The 21,188-nt window shown below is 40.5% G+C and overlaps 1 protein-coding gene across 1 annotated transcript; it reads left to right on the top strand.

Annotated features, from left to right (window-relative positions):
• The first annotated feature begins 646 nt into the window (after window positions 1-646).
• adra1aa (adrenoceptor alpha 1Aa) lies at window positions 647-20,725 on the top strand. The gene is made up of 3 exons (XM_026186516.1): window positions 647-893; window positions 8,703-10,183; window positions 19,626-20,725. Exons 2-3 carry the CDS (start codon window positions 9,286-9,288, stop codon window positions 20,165-20,167), a joined length of 1,440 nt encoding a protein of 479 aa, XP_026042301.1. The 5' UTR covers window positions 647-893; window positions 8,703-9,285; the 3' UTR covers window positions 20,168-20,725.
• The last annotated feature ends 463 nt before the right edge of the window (window positions 20,726-21,188 follow it).

The raw sequence follows: 21,188 nt of genomic DNA, 5'->3' as shown, positions 1-21,188 counted from the left end.
AAAAGGAAGTTGGACTTAAAAAGAGAGTGTCATTCCAGATGTGATAATAACAAATGTGAGTTTAAGAAGAACCTTTTTACAAGTGTGTTTAAAATGTGTGTAAAAAAAACTCATTTATGATGGTGCAAGTCTTGGAGATGTGGAGATGTGTAAAAGAAGACGCCTTTTCATTAAGAACACAACTGTTTCTGGTCAGAAACATGAACATGTGTATTTTAGGCTATAGAGTTATTTCTTGGCTGTAATCAAAAGTGTTACACAGATTTTTAAATAAAACTAGACATCACCTTTACTTTTATCTCTGGGATCAAAAACACTTTAAACATCTGCAACACACGAACATTCCTTCACTGGGGGGGGGGGGGGAGTAAAAGTTTGGTACGGACTCCTGAAGACTGAAAGTACACTTACATAACCTTACAAAAATAGTAAATAGTAAAAGTCTTTGAGCATTTCCACACACACTGTATTCTCGTACAGTTTAACAGCTGGAAAGGTGGGTGACACCGGTTAATGAAAGATTTCTGAATGACACAGACCGGTTGTGATGACGCACAAAGAGTGATGCTGAGCCATAGTGAGGTGATGTGAGGATGGATGGCTGGGTGGTGGTAAGGAGGGGGTGGGGCTGGGAGAGTTGGGTTGAGGGGGGGTAGATACGGGCGACAGTGGTTTCGAAAAGAAAGCAGTGAGAGATTTGGTTGGCTACTCGTCATCATCTGAAGAGACTTGGAGCACCTGAAGCTTCGGGTGTCTGCTCCGGCAGATATGAGGGCTCTCCACGGCGAGCGCACTTGGCTCTCCCTTCGCCGCCTCCTAGCGCGTCTCGGCAATCACTGCCGTGCCCAAATGTGGCTCTGTCCAAGCATCGGGATGTGAAAAATCAAAGTTGGGTGAGTCCCAGAACAATTCATTTGAAGTATTTAACAGAAGCATTTTTGAATTGATAGTTTATTTTATTGATAAAAAACTATTTTTTCTTAATTGAATTTGCTGAAAGCGCTGATGCATAAGTGTGCATAAGTAGCCAAATAGCGTTGATTTATTCTTTGTGTTTAATGGGGCTAAATGTCTGGAGCAAACTGGTGAAGTGGTTAAAATGCACATGATTTAAGACAACTGTATCCCTCCGAACAGCCATAAGGCACGATCGCGCTGTTATGCTTGATTTATGTAATGCTGTTTTTTGTTGTTTTTACACCCTCCCGTTTTTTAAAACCTCAAATCTGAAGGAAAACTGCGAACAGATCATTTGAATATGAAGAACTGTTTTAAATGTAGCTATAAGGTTTCGGAAGAAAAAGCCAGCCAGCTCCCATGCGTCTCAGGCATGTCTCTGTCAGTTTACTGAGGTGGATGTGACTTTATGTCAGGTGTAGTCCTGCACAGTGGCCTCATCTTATAGAGCTGGGAATTACTCCGCACACCGGTGAAGAGGTTGAGATTGCATCTGAGTCACAATCGCTGTTTACTCCTGGCCAATTAAAGTAACAGCAGACACAGAGAAGCCAGGGTTGCTCAAGCTTTCCTCAACAATATTGCGGATACCTCAGAAGCAGCTGCACATCAGCCATTGTTCTATGGACGCCAAGAAGACAAAGCCTATATTTGGAGCCTATTCTGCAGAGGAGAAAGATGCTTGTATCAGGAGGGACCTTCTGAAAAAGGCAGCTAACAAAATGTAACCGAGCAAGACAGGTAACTTCCAGCTACTTCAGTATGGAGCTGCACACTGTTTTCAGCCACCCTGCAGCATATGTCCTCTTTCACTTTGCAACTCCCTCCGTACAGAGGCATTATAATGAATATTAAACCAATCAGTGCTGGAAGAAAACCTCTCTGCTGGGTCTACAGAGCCAAACGAAATCCCATGGCGTAGTGAAATCAACAGGTCTTTTTAACAGAATCTAGAAGTAAGCATGTCACTTTTAATTTATCTTAGAAGGAGTTTTAATCATGAGTTTAAGTCTTGTGATTGTAATGTACGAGCCGGGTGGATTAATCAAATTAGGTTTGTTAGGGAGTTTGGCAATCCTTTCTATGCAATTTGGTCAGCTGTCAAGAAAAAGGTTTTTCTTCTCGTTGGAACAGATTTTCTTTGATATAAATGCACAGTGATTGGTAGCCTCTAAATCCTTAATGTGAGACACACTGAGCAGATACCGATACATCTTTTTTATTTATATAGTATAGAGTAAGCATTTGGCGACTGTGGGAAGGAAAAACTACCTTCTGACAGAAAGAAACTTCCAGCAGAACCAGGCGCAGGGAGGGGCAACTATCTGTTAAAAAACACACTGTCCCCTGAATCCAAACTGGGAGCTGGTTCCACAGAAGAGGGGTCTGAAGGCTCTGCCTCCCATTCTTTATTTAAATACTCAAGGAACAACAACTCTGAGAGCAAAGTGATCTATTGAGGTTATATGGTACTTTAAGTTCTTTTAAATGGTTCTGATTATTCAAGACTTTGTGTGTGAGGCAGAGAATTTAGAATTTGATACTGGATTAAACTGGGAGTCAATGTTGAGAACATAAACGGATAGAAGGAGCAGATCCTGACAGAGTGGATATATATAGCTGAAGGTGTGACACAGTAAATCATTCAACTTGTTCTCTCAATTGTAACACAGCATATTTATAATACAGTGACAGTATTAATGCAGCGGTTAATATTTTAAGCCGAGGTAACTTAATCTTTTCTACAGTGCGAAATGATGATGGTGTAATGAACTCCCGCATCTCTCCTATGAATACACATGTAGGCCTTTTATTCATAATTACTGTATTAGCATTATTTCCCACATGGGAGGGAGAAGCTCTCAGGTGCTGCCGCATGACGCTGTAATGGCGTACTGCACCATGCCAGCATCAGAGCTCAGCTGAGATATAAAACTTTAAGACAAACATAATAAACATTTGAACATGCAGTGTGGATCAGTTGGTTGTGGGGCCCAGAGGACAAGGCCAGCCACTGACTGACTGTTCGCATTGTTTTGAAACCTGTGGGGCACAGATAGATAGATAGATAGATAGATAGATAGATAGATAGATAGATAGATAGATAGATAGATAGATAGATAGATAGATAGATAGATAGATAGATAGATAGATAGATAGATAGATAGATAGATAGATAGAGACAATGTCAGTGGAAAAGAGGACAACTCAGATGAACTTTTAATTTGGTTTGAAATAAAGCAGCTTAACAAAATCCAAAATTCGTCAACATGGCCACTCTACTTTTACTAGTCTTATCTAATCTACATTTATATAATCTGCACTGACGAGATTAATTTCACATCTGTCAAAGTGGAGGAGTTCATGCGGCACTAAGACATTGTTTAAAAGTCAGAAGACATTCAAACATTCCAAATTAAGTTGTGCACGCATCAATCAGGCCCTCGTACCTCCATGCACGTTGGGCATGCTGTAGTGGAGTCATTGAACTTTATTGTCTCATGTGGCTGGCTTCCTTTATTCCAGCAGTGTCAAACATAAGGCTCGGGGGTCAGAATCGGCCCAGCAAAGACTCCTATCTCAGTCTCTGGATGGCCCAGATTCAAGGAGGGCATACATTTTTGGACTTAACTGTATTTTTACCACTATAAGTTTTACCACTTTTCCTGCTGATAAAGACATAGTCCATACCCATTCATACTATACCAAAGTAGTTGAGTAATAAATAAACAATTTGACAATAAATTCAAAATATCCAACTTCCTGTTGGGTTTAGGGAATGGATTGTAAAAGTTTTCATCCACATGTATCATATCCACATGGATTCTATACATTCGGATGAAACTTAAAGCAAAATATTCTTCACCACTATAAGCTGTGTTCAGGACCAGTGGCAGTAGTACAGCATTGTGTAGTCCTGACCTGAAGCCTTAGGTTTAGCTTTATATCCACTGCTATCAAATGACTATATGTAGATAAGAGGTCCAGGTGCTAAGTTATTAGCAAAATGTTTCCACAGATTATTTGTGCATGAGACAGATAGAGATACCAGATCACAAAATATTTTTAGTTTGAACTGGGAACTTACAACCAGCTCTGTATCTATTTTTTACTCTGTTCTCAGACATAAAATTAGATTTAAGGTTGCATCATTACATCAGTGACGTCACTGATGTAATGATGCAACGTCTGGAATTCTAGCTATTTCCCAACAATAATGTATTTAATCTGAAACCAAACCAGAAAACAATGCCAGAGATGCATGAAAGTGTATTTCTGTCAATTTAGCTCAAATTAAAGCAGGTCAAAATGTGCACATCTCTCTTTGCACGAACCAACAGTAGTCCCCCATAATGCTCTGGAGAAATTTTCCCTGATATTGGTTTTCCGTCACTTCTATATCTCAGTGAAATCTTTCCCCATACTTCTCACTGACATTGTGCAGGTTTGGTGGGAAAACAGTTGACATGAGAATGTAAAAAGTGCATCTTCAGTGATATTCTAGCACTCAGGAGCTGATATGCTTTCAGCATGTTTCCACAACCTCAGCATAATTCTCTGCTCCGTGATTTCCAAGAAATTTCTTGATAACCCGTACCAGTGATTCCCATTTTGCTGATTGAGCTGGCTTCAGTTTCCTTTTGCACTCATCGTCAAGCATCAGTTCACGGACTTCAGGACAAAAACACCTTCCTTAATTTAGATTTTCCTTTTCTTGAGATCCAAATTAGGTCTTAAATCCTGAAACGCTTCAGATTTCTGTTCGGTCATCCTAGTTGTAAAATACTTGGAACATCATAACTAAGACAAATAAATAAATAAACACATCTGCGAGACAAAAACAGTTTCAGATTTGGAGTCAGGAAGTAAAACTGGTTCAAAATGCTTACTGATCAGTGTGTCTGTGTGAAGATTTCTCTAAAAAGGCTTATTTCTACTAAAAAGCTGCTCATTTTTACATGCAAGTCTATAGGAACTGAGTTTTCTCAGGGAGTTAGCTTCAAGTGGACACATCAGGAAGTGTATTTTTTGGCACTTCAGTGTTGCCTTCATCTTCAGCCCAGGATGTTGCTGCTTGGTCTCAACTACTGCAGGATCAGAAACAACAGAGACTGTGGTCTAACAGTGAAGAAAAGGCCTCCTTGACTGAGAAAAGCCCAGACTGTGTTCAGCAGAGACTGCTTCCCCAGTTCTGATGCATATGTTTTACAATATTCACAAGTTTTTTGAGAACTACCCCCCTTAAAAATGAGATGAATTTGAAACAAAGAGAAGAAAAAGAAGATGAATGATCTATCAAGATTCAAGTGGGCTTTCGCACTGCAGTGCTAAAGCCCACAAATCCTAATTAATCCAGTGCATCAAAGTCAGAGGGAGCAGTTTAAATTTGAACTGTGTGAGGATAAATTCCAAATAACAATCCGTGTAAATTTAACTTTGCAACTAAATTCCTCTTTTTTCTTATCTTATACAAACACATTGCCACAATGGGGGGGAAAAGAGATTGTAATTACCTTTCCTGACCAAAAATATGCAGAAGCCAAAAAATGGCTCTTCTGGGAATTACTTTGTTTAAGCCGTTATCTCAAGATTATGAATTATTTATATAAACTTGCTCTCTTCTGATAACAGATTGCTTCTTTTATACTCTCAATATATATCATACAAACCTGACTTTGTTTTCTCAATCACAAAGTAACTTGGCAGCCTTGGAGATGACCGATCCCCTCATCTGATTACTGAGGAGGAAGTGTGCTCAACTGTGGAGTTATAGATGGTCTAGTCTTCTCCTTAAATAAGGACCCATTTGAACGTTATTTGAATCTACTGCCATGTTAGACGCTGATTGAAGTACAGTGTGATGTGTTTTTAATAGTGTTGATCCACCATGTTGAGGAGATATTAGCTTCAGGAGAGTTAACTTTGTTTTTTCTTCATAGCCTTAAACAATTTATAAACCACTTTGCTTAGCTTTATTTATCATTCTGTGAATAAGAATAATAACAACTGACCAAAGCATTTAAAAATAGCCGCCGCGTGGAGAGCGGCGAGGAGAAAGAAGCCGTTCATTTCAGTAATAAGTTTACTTTATTGCTGATAAAGAGAGAGGGGGAGCGTTTACCAATCTACCTTCCTGTGTGAAATTAAGTGCGCCTTGGCTTTCCTGAGTGTTACGGTTCAATTTATTTTCTGCTTTACAAAGGTGGGAAGGGAAGCCAAGCTCGACAAGAATAGAACCTACGCTGGTGTCGTTATTAAAGTTAGTGATGAATCACCCTCATGCATGAATCACGCATTAGGAATATACTAATTTTATGCATGACGGGTGATTATGAAATGAAAAAGAAATAGAAATGCATAGGGAAAATAGCATATTGTCAATATTTTTGGGACCTCGGCTTCCCTCATAAATTTTGAAAAGCTTTTTTTTTTCTTTTCGGGGGGCTCCCCTGCCCTACTAACATTCCCCCTAGCTCCCCTGTAGTTTGACCGGGCTGGAACTGCACTCCTAATCCCCGATAAATGACAAGAAAACAAGCTTTTGTTTTTGTGTGATTTCTAAAGAAAATGAACTTCCTATCATGACAAAACAAGCACTGTTTTATCTCAGAATAATGGGATAAGTTATGCCCTTATCGCGAGATAAAATCACCAAAAATAACTGCAAATGTTATGAGCTCCCATAAAGCAGAGGGGTCGATTCGGGAAATTGTGCTTCATTTTGTTAAATACATCTGTTATATTTTTCTTGCATGTGGAGCTAGTGCTAACAGACAATGCTCAACATTTAGGATGTTTGAGTCTGAAACTCCATGTTTGTTTGATATGATATTTACCAGGTGTGGTAAAAGGTGCTTGTATAAATGGGTGAATTAGGCATGTTATGTAAAGCTCTTTTGAGTGCTCAGCTATAGTAGAAAAGTGCTATATAAGATTATATGATGAAGCTGTGCTGGACTGATAACTTCCTGGTAGGCAGATTTATTTTTCTTGGGACTCTGCCATGTTATGACAGTGGTATCAATATTTTGATCTAGCTTGGCATATTTTCCCAAGATGTCAAACTAATGTGTTCTTTACAAACATAAGGAGCACAGACTGTGACAACCCTTAACAAATGGTGGAGCTGTAATAACGTGGGTTGTTTTGACCTGTGTCTGTATAAAGGTCGTGGTATGATATTGATTTAAAGGAGGGATCAAGAGCAAAGTCAAGCATATCCTGATGTATTATAGGTCACTTGAAGAACATATAATACACACCGAGCCTTCTGATTGCTGCATTGTTGAAACTTCAGCTATTGTGGTTTTGGCTCACTGTGTATTGTAATGATGAAGTGGTATTCCACATACTGGGAAAAAGAAAGTTTTCACAGGTATCTGTGCAGTCCTGTGAAAAACTAAGTACACCCTTACTGCTTCTATCCAAATTGTGAGGGTAAGTAGCATCTTGGTTATGGTAATCAATGCACTACATCAGGGGTGTCCAATTCCAGGCCTTACGGGCTGGTGTCCTGCAGGTTTTAGATGTGTCCTTGATCCAACACAGCTGATTTAAATGGCTAAATTACCTCTTCAACATGTCTTGAAGGGTGACATCTAAAATATGCAGGACACTGGCCCTTGAGGCCTGGAATTGGACACCCCTGCACTACATGATCAGGAAGCACGAGAAACTCTATAAAAGTAAATATTTTTGGCAGTTTCCTGGCCAAGAGCAGTCAGGTGTGTACTAACAAAATGCCACAATCCTCTCGGAAGTGGACATCCAAGAAAAATTCTCCACAAGTTCTCAGATGATCAGATGCTCGGAGAAATTGAAAAACAAAAAACAAAAACAAGAGCTACAACTCAGCCTTTACAGGCCCTAAGTTAGCATGTTCAACACTTAAGTTCATGACAGTACAATTAGACAAAGAATGAACAAGAATGGCTTGTTGTGAAGTGTTACCAGGAGAAAATAGCTCAGGTTTGCAAAGTAGCATATGAACAAACCACTTGAACAATGTGCTTTGGATAGAAGAGACCAAAGTGCAGCTGCTTGGCCAGAATCCACAGGACCACATTTGATGAAAACCAAACACAGCTTATCAACACCTCATAGAACTGTCAGCACGGTGTGGAGGGCTGATGATTGGGGCTTGTTCTGCAGACACAGGACTTAGGCACCTTGTAATCATTGAGCAATGAACACTACTGTATGCAAAAGTATTTTAGAGTCAAATGTGTGACCCAAACAGCACAATGGTGGCAAAAGCTGTTGCAATAATTCAGTCAAAGTCCAGACTCCTCCAATCTGGTGCTGTGGGGGAACCTTAAAGAGAGCTGTCTGCACACATAAATGAATGCACGCAAACAGAGTGGGCCAAAGGTCTTTGATAAAAATGTGAGAAACGGATGAAGTTGAACAGAAAAAAACTTTATTCTAGTTACTGCTGCTAAAAGCAGCTCCACAAGCTAATGAATGGGGTGTTTTTCACCAGCCTGTATAGTCCTGTGAAAAGTTTTCACAGAACTGTTAGTTTCTCAGTTTGTTAGCCTCACTTTGGGTTGATCCCATTATCAAGACGAGACAGTGGTGACATTGATTTGACAACAGCTGTGGCTCAGACATTGTCTCCCGCCCACCTTCTTGATAGAGCTGAGCAGCGGTATACAAAAAAAACAATGAGCTGAACAAGGATGAATGCTTTCATGTTTCACTGTATGTGACGGACGTGTCTTCTTCTGTTTCTCTTTTCAAAGGCGCTGGACGTTACTGAAGCTGAAGCTGCGTTCAACACACAAGCCTGGATGTTGATTTCTCACCTGCTGCTCCCAGGAAAACTGGTTTCAACAGACTTTAATTTTCAGTCCAAACAGTGATTTTTTTTCATGTATTTTTTTGGTTCAGAGAACATTCAAAGACTTCCTAAATCGCTCACCTCCAATCTGTCTCTTGTATTTGTAATGCATTTTTAACAGTGGTTTGTACCAGCTGCATAAAAACAGTCAGTTTTAACATCATTAACATTTTCAAGATGGATTACTCGATTTTAGCTCAGTAGTTTTCGTTTGCATATATTATATTTCTCTTTCAGTGGTTCTGCATGCAACTTGTCCTTTTATTTTCCTTGATGCATTGCCAACGTAATGGCTCATTTGCTCGAGGCATCATCATTCAAATTATGTTTTGACAAGACAGACTTAATGTGATCATTACTCTAATGGCTTTTATGAGAATGGCCTGATGTCTACTCTCTCTAGTAGTGAACTTAAATAGGTGTGCGCTTCAGTCTACCACTTCTGCACAGGCCAGTTGTTGAGTACCAGCATTGTACTGGAACTAATGATTCCTGTGCTGGACAATATGACCCCAGCTCCCCTGACACAGAACTGTTCCAACTGCAGCCACGTTTTAGTCCCAGAGCTCAATGTGGTCAAGGCTGTGGTTTTGGGTCTGGTGCTTGGTCTCTTCATTGGGTTTGGAGTCGTGGGAAACATTCTGGTGATCCTCTCGGTGGTTTGCCATCGAAACTTGCGGACAGTCACGCATTATTTCATAGTTAATCTGGCAGTGGCAGATTTGCTGCTGAGCTCCACCGTACTGCCGTTCTCTGCCATTTTGGAAATCCTGGATCGATGGGTATTTGGACGGGTTTTTTGTAATGTTTGGGCAGCTGTGGATGTGCTCTGCTGCACGGCTTCTATCATGAGCCTCTGTGTAATATCTGTGGACCGCTACATTGGAGTAAGCTACCCCCTGCGTTACCCATCAATCGTTACAAAACGCAGGGCTTTCTTGGCACTGATGATGCTCTGGGTGCTGTCTGTCATCATATCTATTGGACCTTTGTTTGGCTGGAAAGAGGCGCCGCCCGAGGACGAGTCCATTTGTAAGATCACAGAGGAGCCGGGCTACGCGATCTTCTCTGCAGTGGGCTCCTTCTACCTTCCTCTGACCATCATACTGGTAATGTACTGTCGGGTCTATGTGGTAGCTCACAGAGAGAGCCAGGGCCTGAAAGAGGGCCACAAGACAGAGAAGTCCGATTCAGAGCAGGTGATTCTCAGGATACACCGAGGCAATGCAACTGTCTCAGATGACGAGGCCCTTCGCAATCGCACACATTTTGCTCTGAAGCTGCTGAAATTCTCTCGTGAGAAGAAGGCTGCCAAGACCTTGGGCATTGTGGTTGGCTGCTTCGTGTTGTGCTGGCTCCCCTTCTTCCTGGTGCTACCCATTGGTGAGTATTATCATGTTCATCTTGCATGTAATTCCTAATGTCAAGAGCCAGATTTCTCAGGGCAAATCAAATTTTAACCAGAGCAGAAAATATATTACTTACAAGACTGAAAGGGAATACCTCAACAGTTTGGAAAGGAAGGTTACTTTACTTCAGTGCAATTTTATTTTATTTATATAGCACCAAATCACAATGACAGTCACCTCAAGGCACTTTATAGAACAAGGTAATGACCCTACAGTAGTACAGAAAAAAACCCCAACAATCAGACAATTCCTATGAGCAAGCACTTTGGCGACAGTGGGAAGGAAAAACTAGCAAAACCAGGCTCAGGGAGGGACAACTACTGCTGCAAATGGTTGGGGGGAGATGGGAGGAAGGCCAGGCAAAAGACACACTTTGGAAGAGAGACAGAGATAATTAATAACTAATGATTAAATGCAGAGTGCTATATAAGCACACAGGTATTGCAAAGAAGAGAGTGAAGAAGAAACACTCAGCAGCAGCTGAGGTCTATTGCAGCGTAACTAAGGTCAGGGTTCAGGGTCACCTGATCCAGCTCTATCAAAAAGGAAAGTTTTAAGTCTAATGCTAAAAGTAGAGAGGGTGTCTGTCTCAATCCAAACTGGGAGCTGGTTTCACAGAAGAGAGGCGTAAAAGCTGAAGGCGCTGCCTACCGTTCTACTTTTAAATACTCTAGGACAACAAGTAAGCCCGCAGTCAGAGAGTGAAGAGCTCCATTGGGGTGATACGGCACTATGAGGTCTTTAAGATAAGATGGGGCCTGATTATTAAAAAACCTTGTATGTGAGGAGAAGGATTGATTCTGGATTTAACAGGAAGCCAGGGGGAAAAAGCCAGTTAGGGAAAAATGTGCTCTCACTTTCTAGTCCCTGTCAGTTCTCTCTCTGCAGCATTTTGGATCAAATGAAGTCTTTTCAAGGAGTGAAATTTGAATCCTGACACCACTCGGGGGCAAATATGAATGAATAATATAGACAGACTGAAAAAAGTGGACAGCTAGCCAAGCGCTCTTCCAAGCTTATGAACTGACTCTTTAAACATTTTTGTTTAATGGATTTGAGAACCCGGGTGTAAAAATGGGAAATTACGGTTTCATTGGATCTGGTGTTGTCACCTGCCTTAACTCCTGCCTCTGGTTTCCCATTGAATGGACAAATACTCTCATTTCATCTAACTCTCAGTATCAATGGGGGGAAAAAAAGCATATTTCTTAGAAATGTCACTGGAGCACAGACAGTCAATGATACCCTCTGCAACCATTTAATCAATAACGTTTCACAAATTAAAAATAGGTCCATATATGTGATTACCTACTCCTACGCATGAGTCAGACCACTTTCAGGAAGCAATTCAACATCTGAATTTATTCCCATTACATACTCATTGATCAATTTATTCTACGGTCATGTTTTTAAGTGCTGGCTAATTTCATAGTTAGATGATGTTAAGTGAATGCCTCCTTTGTGGGATGACATTGAGGTTACTCGCATTCAGACGAGCTTGTGGCCTCTGGAGCGCTGTAGTAAATGCTTTCGACTCGGCCAGGTAGTCGTTCTATAAATAGGCTCTATAAATCTTTCAGATCACTGTCATCCTCCACTGCTCCCCGTCTGTAAACAAAAGGACTAAAATTGAGACCAAGATATATTTCAAACCAGACCCTTGAATGGCATGTCGAGCCATTTTTCTCCCTCGTGTTTGTGACTCCCTTCATCATGGGGGCAGATCTTTAGTGACAGATAAAGCCTTTCGGACTGAGGCCAGACTTCATATGATGGTCTTTAAGTCTTCAAGTGCGCCGGGTTCAATGAAGATGAGCTCAAAGGGAAATAATCAAACGACTTGTAGACCTGTGCGCTGCAAGTGCTGTTGTCAATCATGCAAAAAGGAAATCTGAACCAAGTAGATATGAGATACGGCAAAATCCTAACAAATCCTGCAGGGTTTGTATTTATTCCATGCTCTCATGCTTGTAAATATAGCTGCCACCATTTGGCTGAGTAGCTCCTGACTGGGAAATGAGGCAAAGCCTTGGCTCACGAATGCTCCCTTACTAATACTGGCGTCACAGTGCATACCGCTGCCACATAAGTCTGTGGACAATGATAGATTCAGCAATGAATCACAAAGCACTGGTGTAGTTCTGACGTGTACAGCTGGATAAGTCTTGATTGCATCATTTCGATTATGGAGTAGATATTATTTAAATTAATATCCATAATAACTGTGGGCTGAGAGGCAAGACTGAGATAGTCTGGACATGTGCAGAGGAGTGATAGTGGATACACTGGATAAAGAATGTTGAGGATGGAGCTGACAGGCAGGAGGAAAAGAGGAAGACCAAAGAGAAGATGTGAAGTGAAGCCAGGCATGCAGAGGGTCAGTGTGACAGAAGAGGATGCTAGGGTTAGGGGGAAGTGGAAGCAGATCCAATGTAATAATTACAAGACTTTAATTATGGAAGTAATTTAAATGGGTGTTAAAAGGCTCTGTATCTATCTGTGGATTGTCCTTGATATGTACCGAGTCCTTCTTTGGAACTACAACACGTGCAAAGCATCAATCAGTTTATTTTCTTTACCATTTAGCCAGTTCAGGGTCAGGTGGTGGGGGCTAGAGCCAATCTCAGCTGACAATGGATGAGAGGCAGAGGACACGCTAAACAGGTACCCAGTCCATCATGGGGATAACACAGAGAGACAGACAATCACTCACTCACTACCACACCCAAGGCCAATTTGGCATCAACAGTTAAGCTAACAACAATCTCTTTGGAAGGAAACAGGTGGCTGAGAGGCGACAGTGTCACCGTAGCGTGAAGCATGCCCTCGCTGACATAAAGAACAGCTTCACAGGGTGTCCTCGTGTTATCGTGATATGTTAAGAAACTGAAGATGAACTGAAATGTTTCCTGTCTCCAGCCCCAGCCAGGAGTCTTTATTCTTAAAAACCTCTGACTCAGAGTGTCAGTGGGTGTCGAGTGTCTTTTTAAACTAGAGATGATGAACCTTTTTTTCCCCCCTAAGAGTTATTTTTGGATGTATTGAGAAGAAAGACAGGAACTTTGGGAGAAAGAGCAGGGAATTACACACAGCCCTGTAGACACATGCTGATAAACATTTTTAAATGAACAATGGGTCAAATATCTATGTGTTAGGTGGTTCTTATTTTATTCATCTATCACACATACACTGATGGTTGCACTGGAGGCTATTTGGGGTTTGGTAACTTCCCCCGGGGACACTTCAGCATGCAGCCTGGAGGAGCTGCTGATTAAATTTTCCGGTTAGTAGACAACCCATTCATGTTCTATAATTAACTTAAATCAGAAAAAGACTTCAGTGGACTGAAGTCTGATAAAAGTGAAAGAATGATAAAAATGAGGCTTTAGGAAAAACATGCATCCTGCAGTTTGAAGTTAAAATATTTCCCTAATTAAAATATTTTGATTATATTCTACATGTTCCATTTGATTGCAGTGAAATAAACACACCTATTAATCCAGCCAAAATATTCTCAGCTTAATTAACTTAGTGTTGGGTCTTTATTTTTTTATTATTTTAGTTATAAAAAGAGAAGTTTATTGTTGGGGCTCTTTTACTTTGGACAAGCACATGTAATTTAACTTTAAATTCTCAAATTAAAAACTGAAAAAAAAATGTTAGTTGAATACAGTCATCATTCATTACTCTCATCTTAAATGAAACATGTACAAAAAACATCAGCCAAACAGCCTGAAATTAACTTTCCCTTTTTAGCAGATTAAAGCAGATAAGCAGATTATGACCACCAGCGCGATAGTTAATAACCCAGCTACCAACTTGTGGTGTCGCAGATTTGCTTTTCTAACATGAAGGTAAATAAAACAGAAGCTGCACAATTTAACTGTGACAGAGCAAGGATAGTATTTTAGCAAATGTCTGTAATTTACTGCAAATATGGAACTTTTACCAACACGCCCACTCTGAACACTAAAATATTACTGAAGCATATGGACAAAAGTACTGGCCCACCTACACATTACACCTACAGGAGCTGCTCGACCATGGAAGACCATGCCACAACGCTCACGGCGCACAGTTTTTATGCTAATGTTGATGCCAGAGGAGGTTTGGAGCTCTGCAGTCATGAAGTCAGAAGAGCGTCAGATACTTTTACGCACTTGGTGACCCCGCTACGTAACTTCACGTGGTCTGCCACTTCGTGACCGAGTTGCTGTGCCTCCTAAATGTTTCCACTTTGCACAAAATCACATGAAAGTGGCTGTGATATATCTAGGATGAAAGAAATTTCACAGACTGACTCGTTACAATACTACCATCTGTTACAGCACCATGCTCTTTAAAACATTAATTCTTTCAGTAGTTTTACAGGTAGACTGCATGGATAAATCTGTGGCAACAGGACTGAAAACACATGAATTCAAAGTTTAAGAGCTATGGCCTTTTTGTCCATACATCATACTCAAATATGTACTCAAATTTAAAATGGAGATGATGTAATCTGCAAAATAGCCAACACATTGTTCACAAAGTCACAGAAAGTTAAAAGTCTACTCTCAGTGTGCACACAGTACATTTAAAACACAGGAGTTGTGGCAACACAAGCACAATCTTTCCCTACAGCCTGCTCAGCTCCAGCATGTATCACGGATGGTTAAGTTAAGGTGGTCTGAACTGGACTTCTAGGGAGAGATGGAAAAAAATAACATTTGCACAGGAACCAGTCCAGAGTTACAAATGGAGATGACCCTGCAGGGGAGATGTCATGGAGCTTTTTAATCACACGTGAAGTGGTTTTGGCTGTAATGTGATTGGCTGCGGGGTACGAGCTAAAAGAGTGAGAGTAAGGTAACGGCTGCAGGGGACAAAGAAATCTTCAAACCTGTGTGAGAGAAGCTGTTTATGAATTTAGCCTCTGCAGACAATTAACAGCAGGAAGGGGTACAGACTTATCAAGGTTGCGTAATAGGCAGCGTTAGGTGATTGGGTATGCAGAGCCCATCTGGCTTGCTAGCCTAGCCCGCTAGGAGAAATAAGACATGCTTGCCAGGAGCAACACACTCAGCAACCAGACAGCAACGAGGAAAATGCCTGAAATTTCTTGTGAGACCGAAGCCAGTCACCTGCCTACACTTCACCCAACCTTGCTAGAGGCCTAGTGTCAGAACTCTGTGCTCAGTTTGGTTTGCTTCAAGTTAAACTCAAACCTTAAAAACCTCACTGCTGAGAAAACAACATATATAAAAGGGAAAAGCAAAAGAAAAATAGCTAGCACAAAGACTGATAGAAAATCTGTTTAATTATATACCATGGCAATCCATTCATATTTCATTTAAAGGTCATCTGCAGCATTCATTTATTTTTTTTCCAGTTTTTCAAGTTAAGGGCACACAGAGTGCTACATAATATTAATAATAAAAAGAATATAAAACTGAAATACTATACAAGTAAATATAACCATTGTAGTGAATACAATAATTCCAAAAATGATACTAAAACTGAAGATGATAAGAAAATGAATGAAAAGGATTTAAATAAAACTATAATATCTCAGACTGGTACTTGACCAAGTGACCAAGCAATCAAGCCTTACTACCTTTAAATGAATTTTACTAAACAATTTTCTAGCATATTTTAAGACTGAAAGCATTCCATAATATAGACTCACTGGCCACTTTCTTCAGTACACCTTGCTAGCATTGCCTTGGTCCCCTTTTTTCTTTACAACTGCTTTAATTCTTCATTGCAAAGATTCAACGAGGTGCTGGAGATGAGATGTGAATCTCCTGTTCGGCCACATCCCAGAGGTGCTCTATTGGATTGAGATCTTATGACTGTGGAGCCCATTAGAGTCCAGTGAACTCATTGTCATGTTCAAGAAACCAGTTTGAGATGATGTGCGCTTTGTGACATGGTGCGTTATCCTGCTGGAAGTAGTCACCAGAACATTGGCACACTATGGTCATAAAGGGATGATGTCCATCCCTATATGACCACATTACTCAGTCAGTGACAATACTCAGATATGCAGTGGTGTTTAAACGATGCTCATTTGGTAATAAGGGGCCCCAATATCCCCTACATCATTACACCACCAGCAGAAACAGCCTGAAACGTTGATACATGAAAGCACTGATCAGTGCTTTCATGTTGTTCATGTCAAAATCTAACCCTACTGTCTGATTGTTACAGCACAGGATTCTTCTTGTCTTCTCTATTTTCCCTTTTTCAGAGAAAATCTGAAAAAGTCAACTTCAGCCTGTCATCTCGACCATGCATATATATCTAAATTCATTGTGTTGCTGCCATGTGATTGGTTGACTTTTTTTTTTTTTTGCATTAACAAGCAGTTGAACAGGTGTATCTAATGAAGTGGCCACGAGTGTATGGAAGTAATAGTCTTAATACAGATAGTACTGTCAAAATGAGCAACAAATAGACAACCTTTGTTTCCTTATTGCAGCTGAAGGCAACATAGCACGAATAAGAGTTATACAGGCACTGATTATATTTAAATTGAGCTTAAATATGATTAAAATCAGTTTGAAAAACAGGAAACAAATGGGTTAAACAAAATAACAATAAACATAATACATAAGCACCTAAATTAGATTAAAAATTTGGAAATGTTACAGTTTCAGAGATTTATGGAAGATTTTATTTGTATTTTTTTGGCCCTTGATGTAAATATATGGGGACATTTGCTTATTTTCTTTCCAATGATGGCAGCTTCCATGCTGGTCCCGTCTTCTCTATAGTTCTTGATATACTTTAATGCAGTCTTAAAACTCTTTGAGAAATTAAGAACAACAAAAACACAACATCTAGAGCTCTGAACACACAGCGTGCTGTATATCCACATTCAGGGAGCGCTGATCATGTGATCATATTCATCACTCTTACATATGTCGCACTGTTCAGATTAAAAGTGTCAGTGGATGCAGACGCTAAACCGGATTAATATCACATCCCATGCAAGCAGCTGGCTGGAAATTTTCAATCTGAATGAATTCAATCAGCAGAAAAACAAAAAACAAAAATGTGTGCATTCAGCAGCAGACACCGCTGCATCATTGAGTGCGTCAACACATTCACCCAACAGTTGCACTCCTCTTCTATTTTTATTCCAACAATGAATCTATCAAGGGGTACGGGCAATAATAGAATTGGGGGGTTTTGGCACAGCTGGGGATAAAATGCATTAGCTGCATAGCCAGGCACAAAATAATTTGCTCTCCAACTCTCTCCGCCTCTTCTTTCTATCCATCTCTATATCACAATCACATTTTTTTTTTCTCCCGAGGCTTAACCCTCTCAGGAGCTTGGCCAATAAAACATTTCACAAGGCAGCTTCTCTCCTGCCTCTGAAAATAGATGGCAGATAGACAGATATAGTGCAGCCACACAAGAAGTCAGCCGTTTCATTATTTTAATGTTTCACTGCCAGCCACTGAATACAATGAGGACTAGGCCTGCATGTAATGCGTCCATTAAGCCATTACCTTTGCCACTTCATTAAAGATCCCACTCACATTCCCCGCTCGCTCTAATCAAAAGCAGCACAGTATCCGGGATCAATTTTAATAAAATCCTTAACCTTGGCGGCAAAGAGGAAGCTTCTATCAAGTGGAACTTGGATAAAACAATTAGAAATAAAGTGTGACACGTAGACGGGTGAAGTGGTGCGATTTCCAACAGCTTGGGATCATGTGTTCTTTTTTTTTTTTCCATATATTTTTATTGAAATTTTTTATAGTACAATACAAACAAATGTTGAACAACCTCACATTCACACATCCATCCATACATCAGACCTGCCTGCATCACATTCAAATGTAGAAATGAGCATAGTTCTCACAGTAATACAAAAATACAATGGGTTAGGATAGACAAGATTTTCCCTTCCTTCCCTTCTTCTTTTCCTTCTTTTTCATAAATGTCCTTCACCTCCACTCCCTAAAATTTCCATATATGGCTTCCACATATTCACAAAGTCCCATTGTTTGCCCTTGGCAATATATGTCAGTCTTTCCAGGCCTAGAGAAACTGCAATTTCCTTCTTCCAGAGTCCCATGGAGGGAGCATCCATACTCCTCCAACATAGCGCAATGGCTCTTCTGGCTTGAAGTAGTCCATAGTCCAGTAATTTAGTTTTTTTCCCCGATTGCTTAAATTCCCTTGGATATATTCCAAGTACACAGAGTTTTCCTTTTAAAGGGATTTTTACCTTAAACACTTCGGACAGATATTTGATAACATCTTTCCAAAAGTCCTGGATTTTAGGACACTCCCATAGACAATGAAGAAGAGTTCCTTTTTCAACTAAACATTTAGTACAGATGGCCGGAATATCATTGGACATATGATGAAGCTTGACAGGTGTTATATAGGTTCTCATGAGCCATTTATATTGCAGTAGTTTAAAGCGTGTGTTTATTGTTTGTTTTTGTGCTTTTAAGCAAGCCTGGTTCCAGTCATTTTCATCTATGTCCTCTTGGATCTCCCTTCTCCAAGCATCCAGTTTATCTGCTGCTGAGTCTTTGGAGGAAAGCATCAGTAAATTATAATATATAGAGAGAAAACCTTTCCCTTTTGTATTCTTAATGCACACCTCCTCTATTTTTGTCAATGGTGGAAGTTCAGCAATCCTTTGCAGTTTTGATGACAAATAGTTTTTCAATTGTAAATATTTAAAAAAGTGCTTTGGGGGTATTAAATATTTTTTACACAACTGATCAAATGTGAGCAGCATGCCATCTGCATATAGGTCTTTAATTTTTTTTAATGCCTTTATTTTTCCATATTTTAAATCCTCCATCACTTTTACCAGGCGTGAACTTTTCATTTCCCCAAATAGGGGTAAATTGCGAAAGCGATGGAGGATCGCCCACATATTTATGAGCTGCATGCCAAATTATAATTGTATTTTTCAAGAAAGGGTTCCTTGTATTTTTTTTAATGTCTTAGTGTCTGAAGAATATAGAGAAGTGTGTAAGGGAAGATCTGGAACAGATTTTTGCTCAGGGATCATGTGTTCTTTAAAAAAAACACAAATAGAGCACAGCATGTAATTGGAGCTCTGAAAACTGGCTCAAATTTGGTTTAGCCACAGTAACAGCACAGCTCGAGGCAGCGTTGGTCAGTTAACCACTTCAATCCAGACTGAAGCAGCTCAGTAACTACTGGATGAACTGTTATGAATTGCATATCCGGAGGATGAGCGCTAGTGATTTGTCCCGAGAAAGGTGACTAGTAAAATGTCTTGAATGGCAGATTCTGTTTAGGTGTGCGAAACAAACATTGTGCGACAGAATGCTCCCACAGATTTATATACCTGAGGGCCACATCATCCCCGAGAGCTCCCAGTCATCTCTATCTTTTATTATGTCTCTGATGTGTGTCTGATGTCCCTGCAGGTTCAATCTTCCCTGCATACAGACCTTCAGACACCGTCTTCAAGATCACCTTCTGGCTCGGTTACTTCAACAGCTGCATCAACCCCATCATCTACCCATGCTCCAACCAGGAGTTTAAAAAAGCTTTCCAGAGTTTACTTGGAGTTCACTGTTTGAGGACGACTCCCAGACCACACCACCATCATCAGAGTCAGATGCAGGGTCACGGCCAGCCCCTCACCCTGGGCCTCGACAGCAGGGGGCCTCCTTCTCGGCTCAGCCCCTCCTCCTCCATGGCCCTCTCGAGAACGCCTTCCTCCAGGGACAGCCGGGAATGGAAGGTCTTTTCCGGAGCCCCCGCGGGCGATTCTGGACCAGCTGAAACGAGCAGAGCGAAAGTGGCCAAACTCTGCAATAAAAGCTTACATCGGACCTGCTGCTGCATCCTCAGGGCCAGGACTCCCCCGCGGGAGTCCGGCTGCGCCCACCCCACCTCCACCAGAAACCTTCCCACCATTAAAATCCATCAGCTGTCCCTATCGGAAAAAGGAGAGCCAGTATAGCCACTGTAACGCTTCATCCATTTGTTATGAGTAGCCTTTCAAGGTCGCACATGAGAATAAATGCCCTTTTCCTCCGTTAACATCACAATGGAATGAGCTGGTGGTGAAATAATGGCTGCTTTTACATTTCAATTTCAAATTTCATCTCAGCTTTGAAAGCTTTCTGTGATTTTTTTTTAATCTTGATGTTATCACAAGAAAGCAGATTTTTAGCTTTGCACTGCAAGATACAGCTAATAAGGGAAACGATCAAATCTGGGAAGTGCTCGTATGAAGAAAAACCAAAAAGAGCAAAAGATTTTCTATATGTTTACACATTTTATATTCAAGAAAAGCAGTTGAAATGTCTAAAGCTGTGACGAGGGGGGCTCTTATATATTGCATGAGTTCGACAATAATTTCTGAAATGCTGATCAGTGGTGCTCCTGTTGTCTCCAGATTTTGCTTCCTGCTCCTGTGGTGAAATTGTTGCTTGTGTACTGCTCTGTACACAGTGGAAACCGAGAGACCTCACATACTTCTGTGTCACATACAATAAATTTGTAAGACATACTCCTAGCAAGGGATTCATGAGGACATTTTTGGACCTTTGTGTTATTTATTCTCTTTGTTTTCTTTTTCTTTTTAAAATGTTCTTTTTTCTGTCAAACTGGGTTTTATTTGCCTAATATATAGCCCCTCAGCATTTCTAGTTCATCTATTCACATTCCCACAATTACATGTACCTCTGAGCTGTGCCAGATGGATGTCTTAATATACTTGAGTGGAATTTTAACTGACCTTGTGGTTGCTGGCCTCAATCCTGACCGACTCCAAGCCTCTTAGAAAAATTTACCAGATTTAGCGATGTCATGATAAGTCACACACAGTCTCAGGCTTTCTTCTCTCAGTCTCTACTCTTTGTGTTTCTGTCCTTTTTTTTGGTTTTTGTTGGGGTTTTTTTTAGCCACATTTCACACAGAAAGAAGATCTTTGCTTTGGCCTTCGTCAGGTCTTCGGTGTGCGCTGTCTAGTGTACTTC

This window comes from Astatotilapia calliptera, chromosome 12 (genome assembly GCF_900246225.1).
Source record: "Astatotilapia calliptera chromosome 12, fAstCal1.2, whole genome shotgun sequence".
In the NCBI taxonomy this organism is placed as follows: domain Eukaryota; kingdom Metazoa; phylum Chordata; class Actinopteri; order Cichliformes; family Cichlidae; genus Astatotilapia; species Astatotilapia calliptera.
The sequence above is the reverse complement of the archived record's forward strand: the minus strand, read 5'-3'. Positions and strand labels throughout refer to the sequence as shown.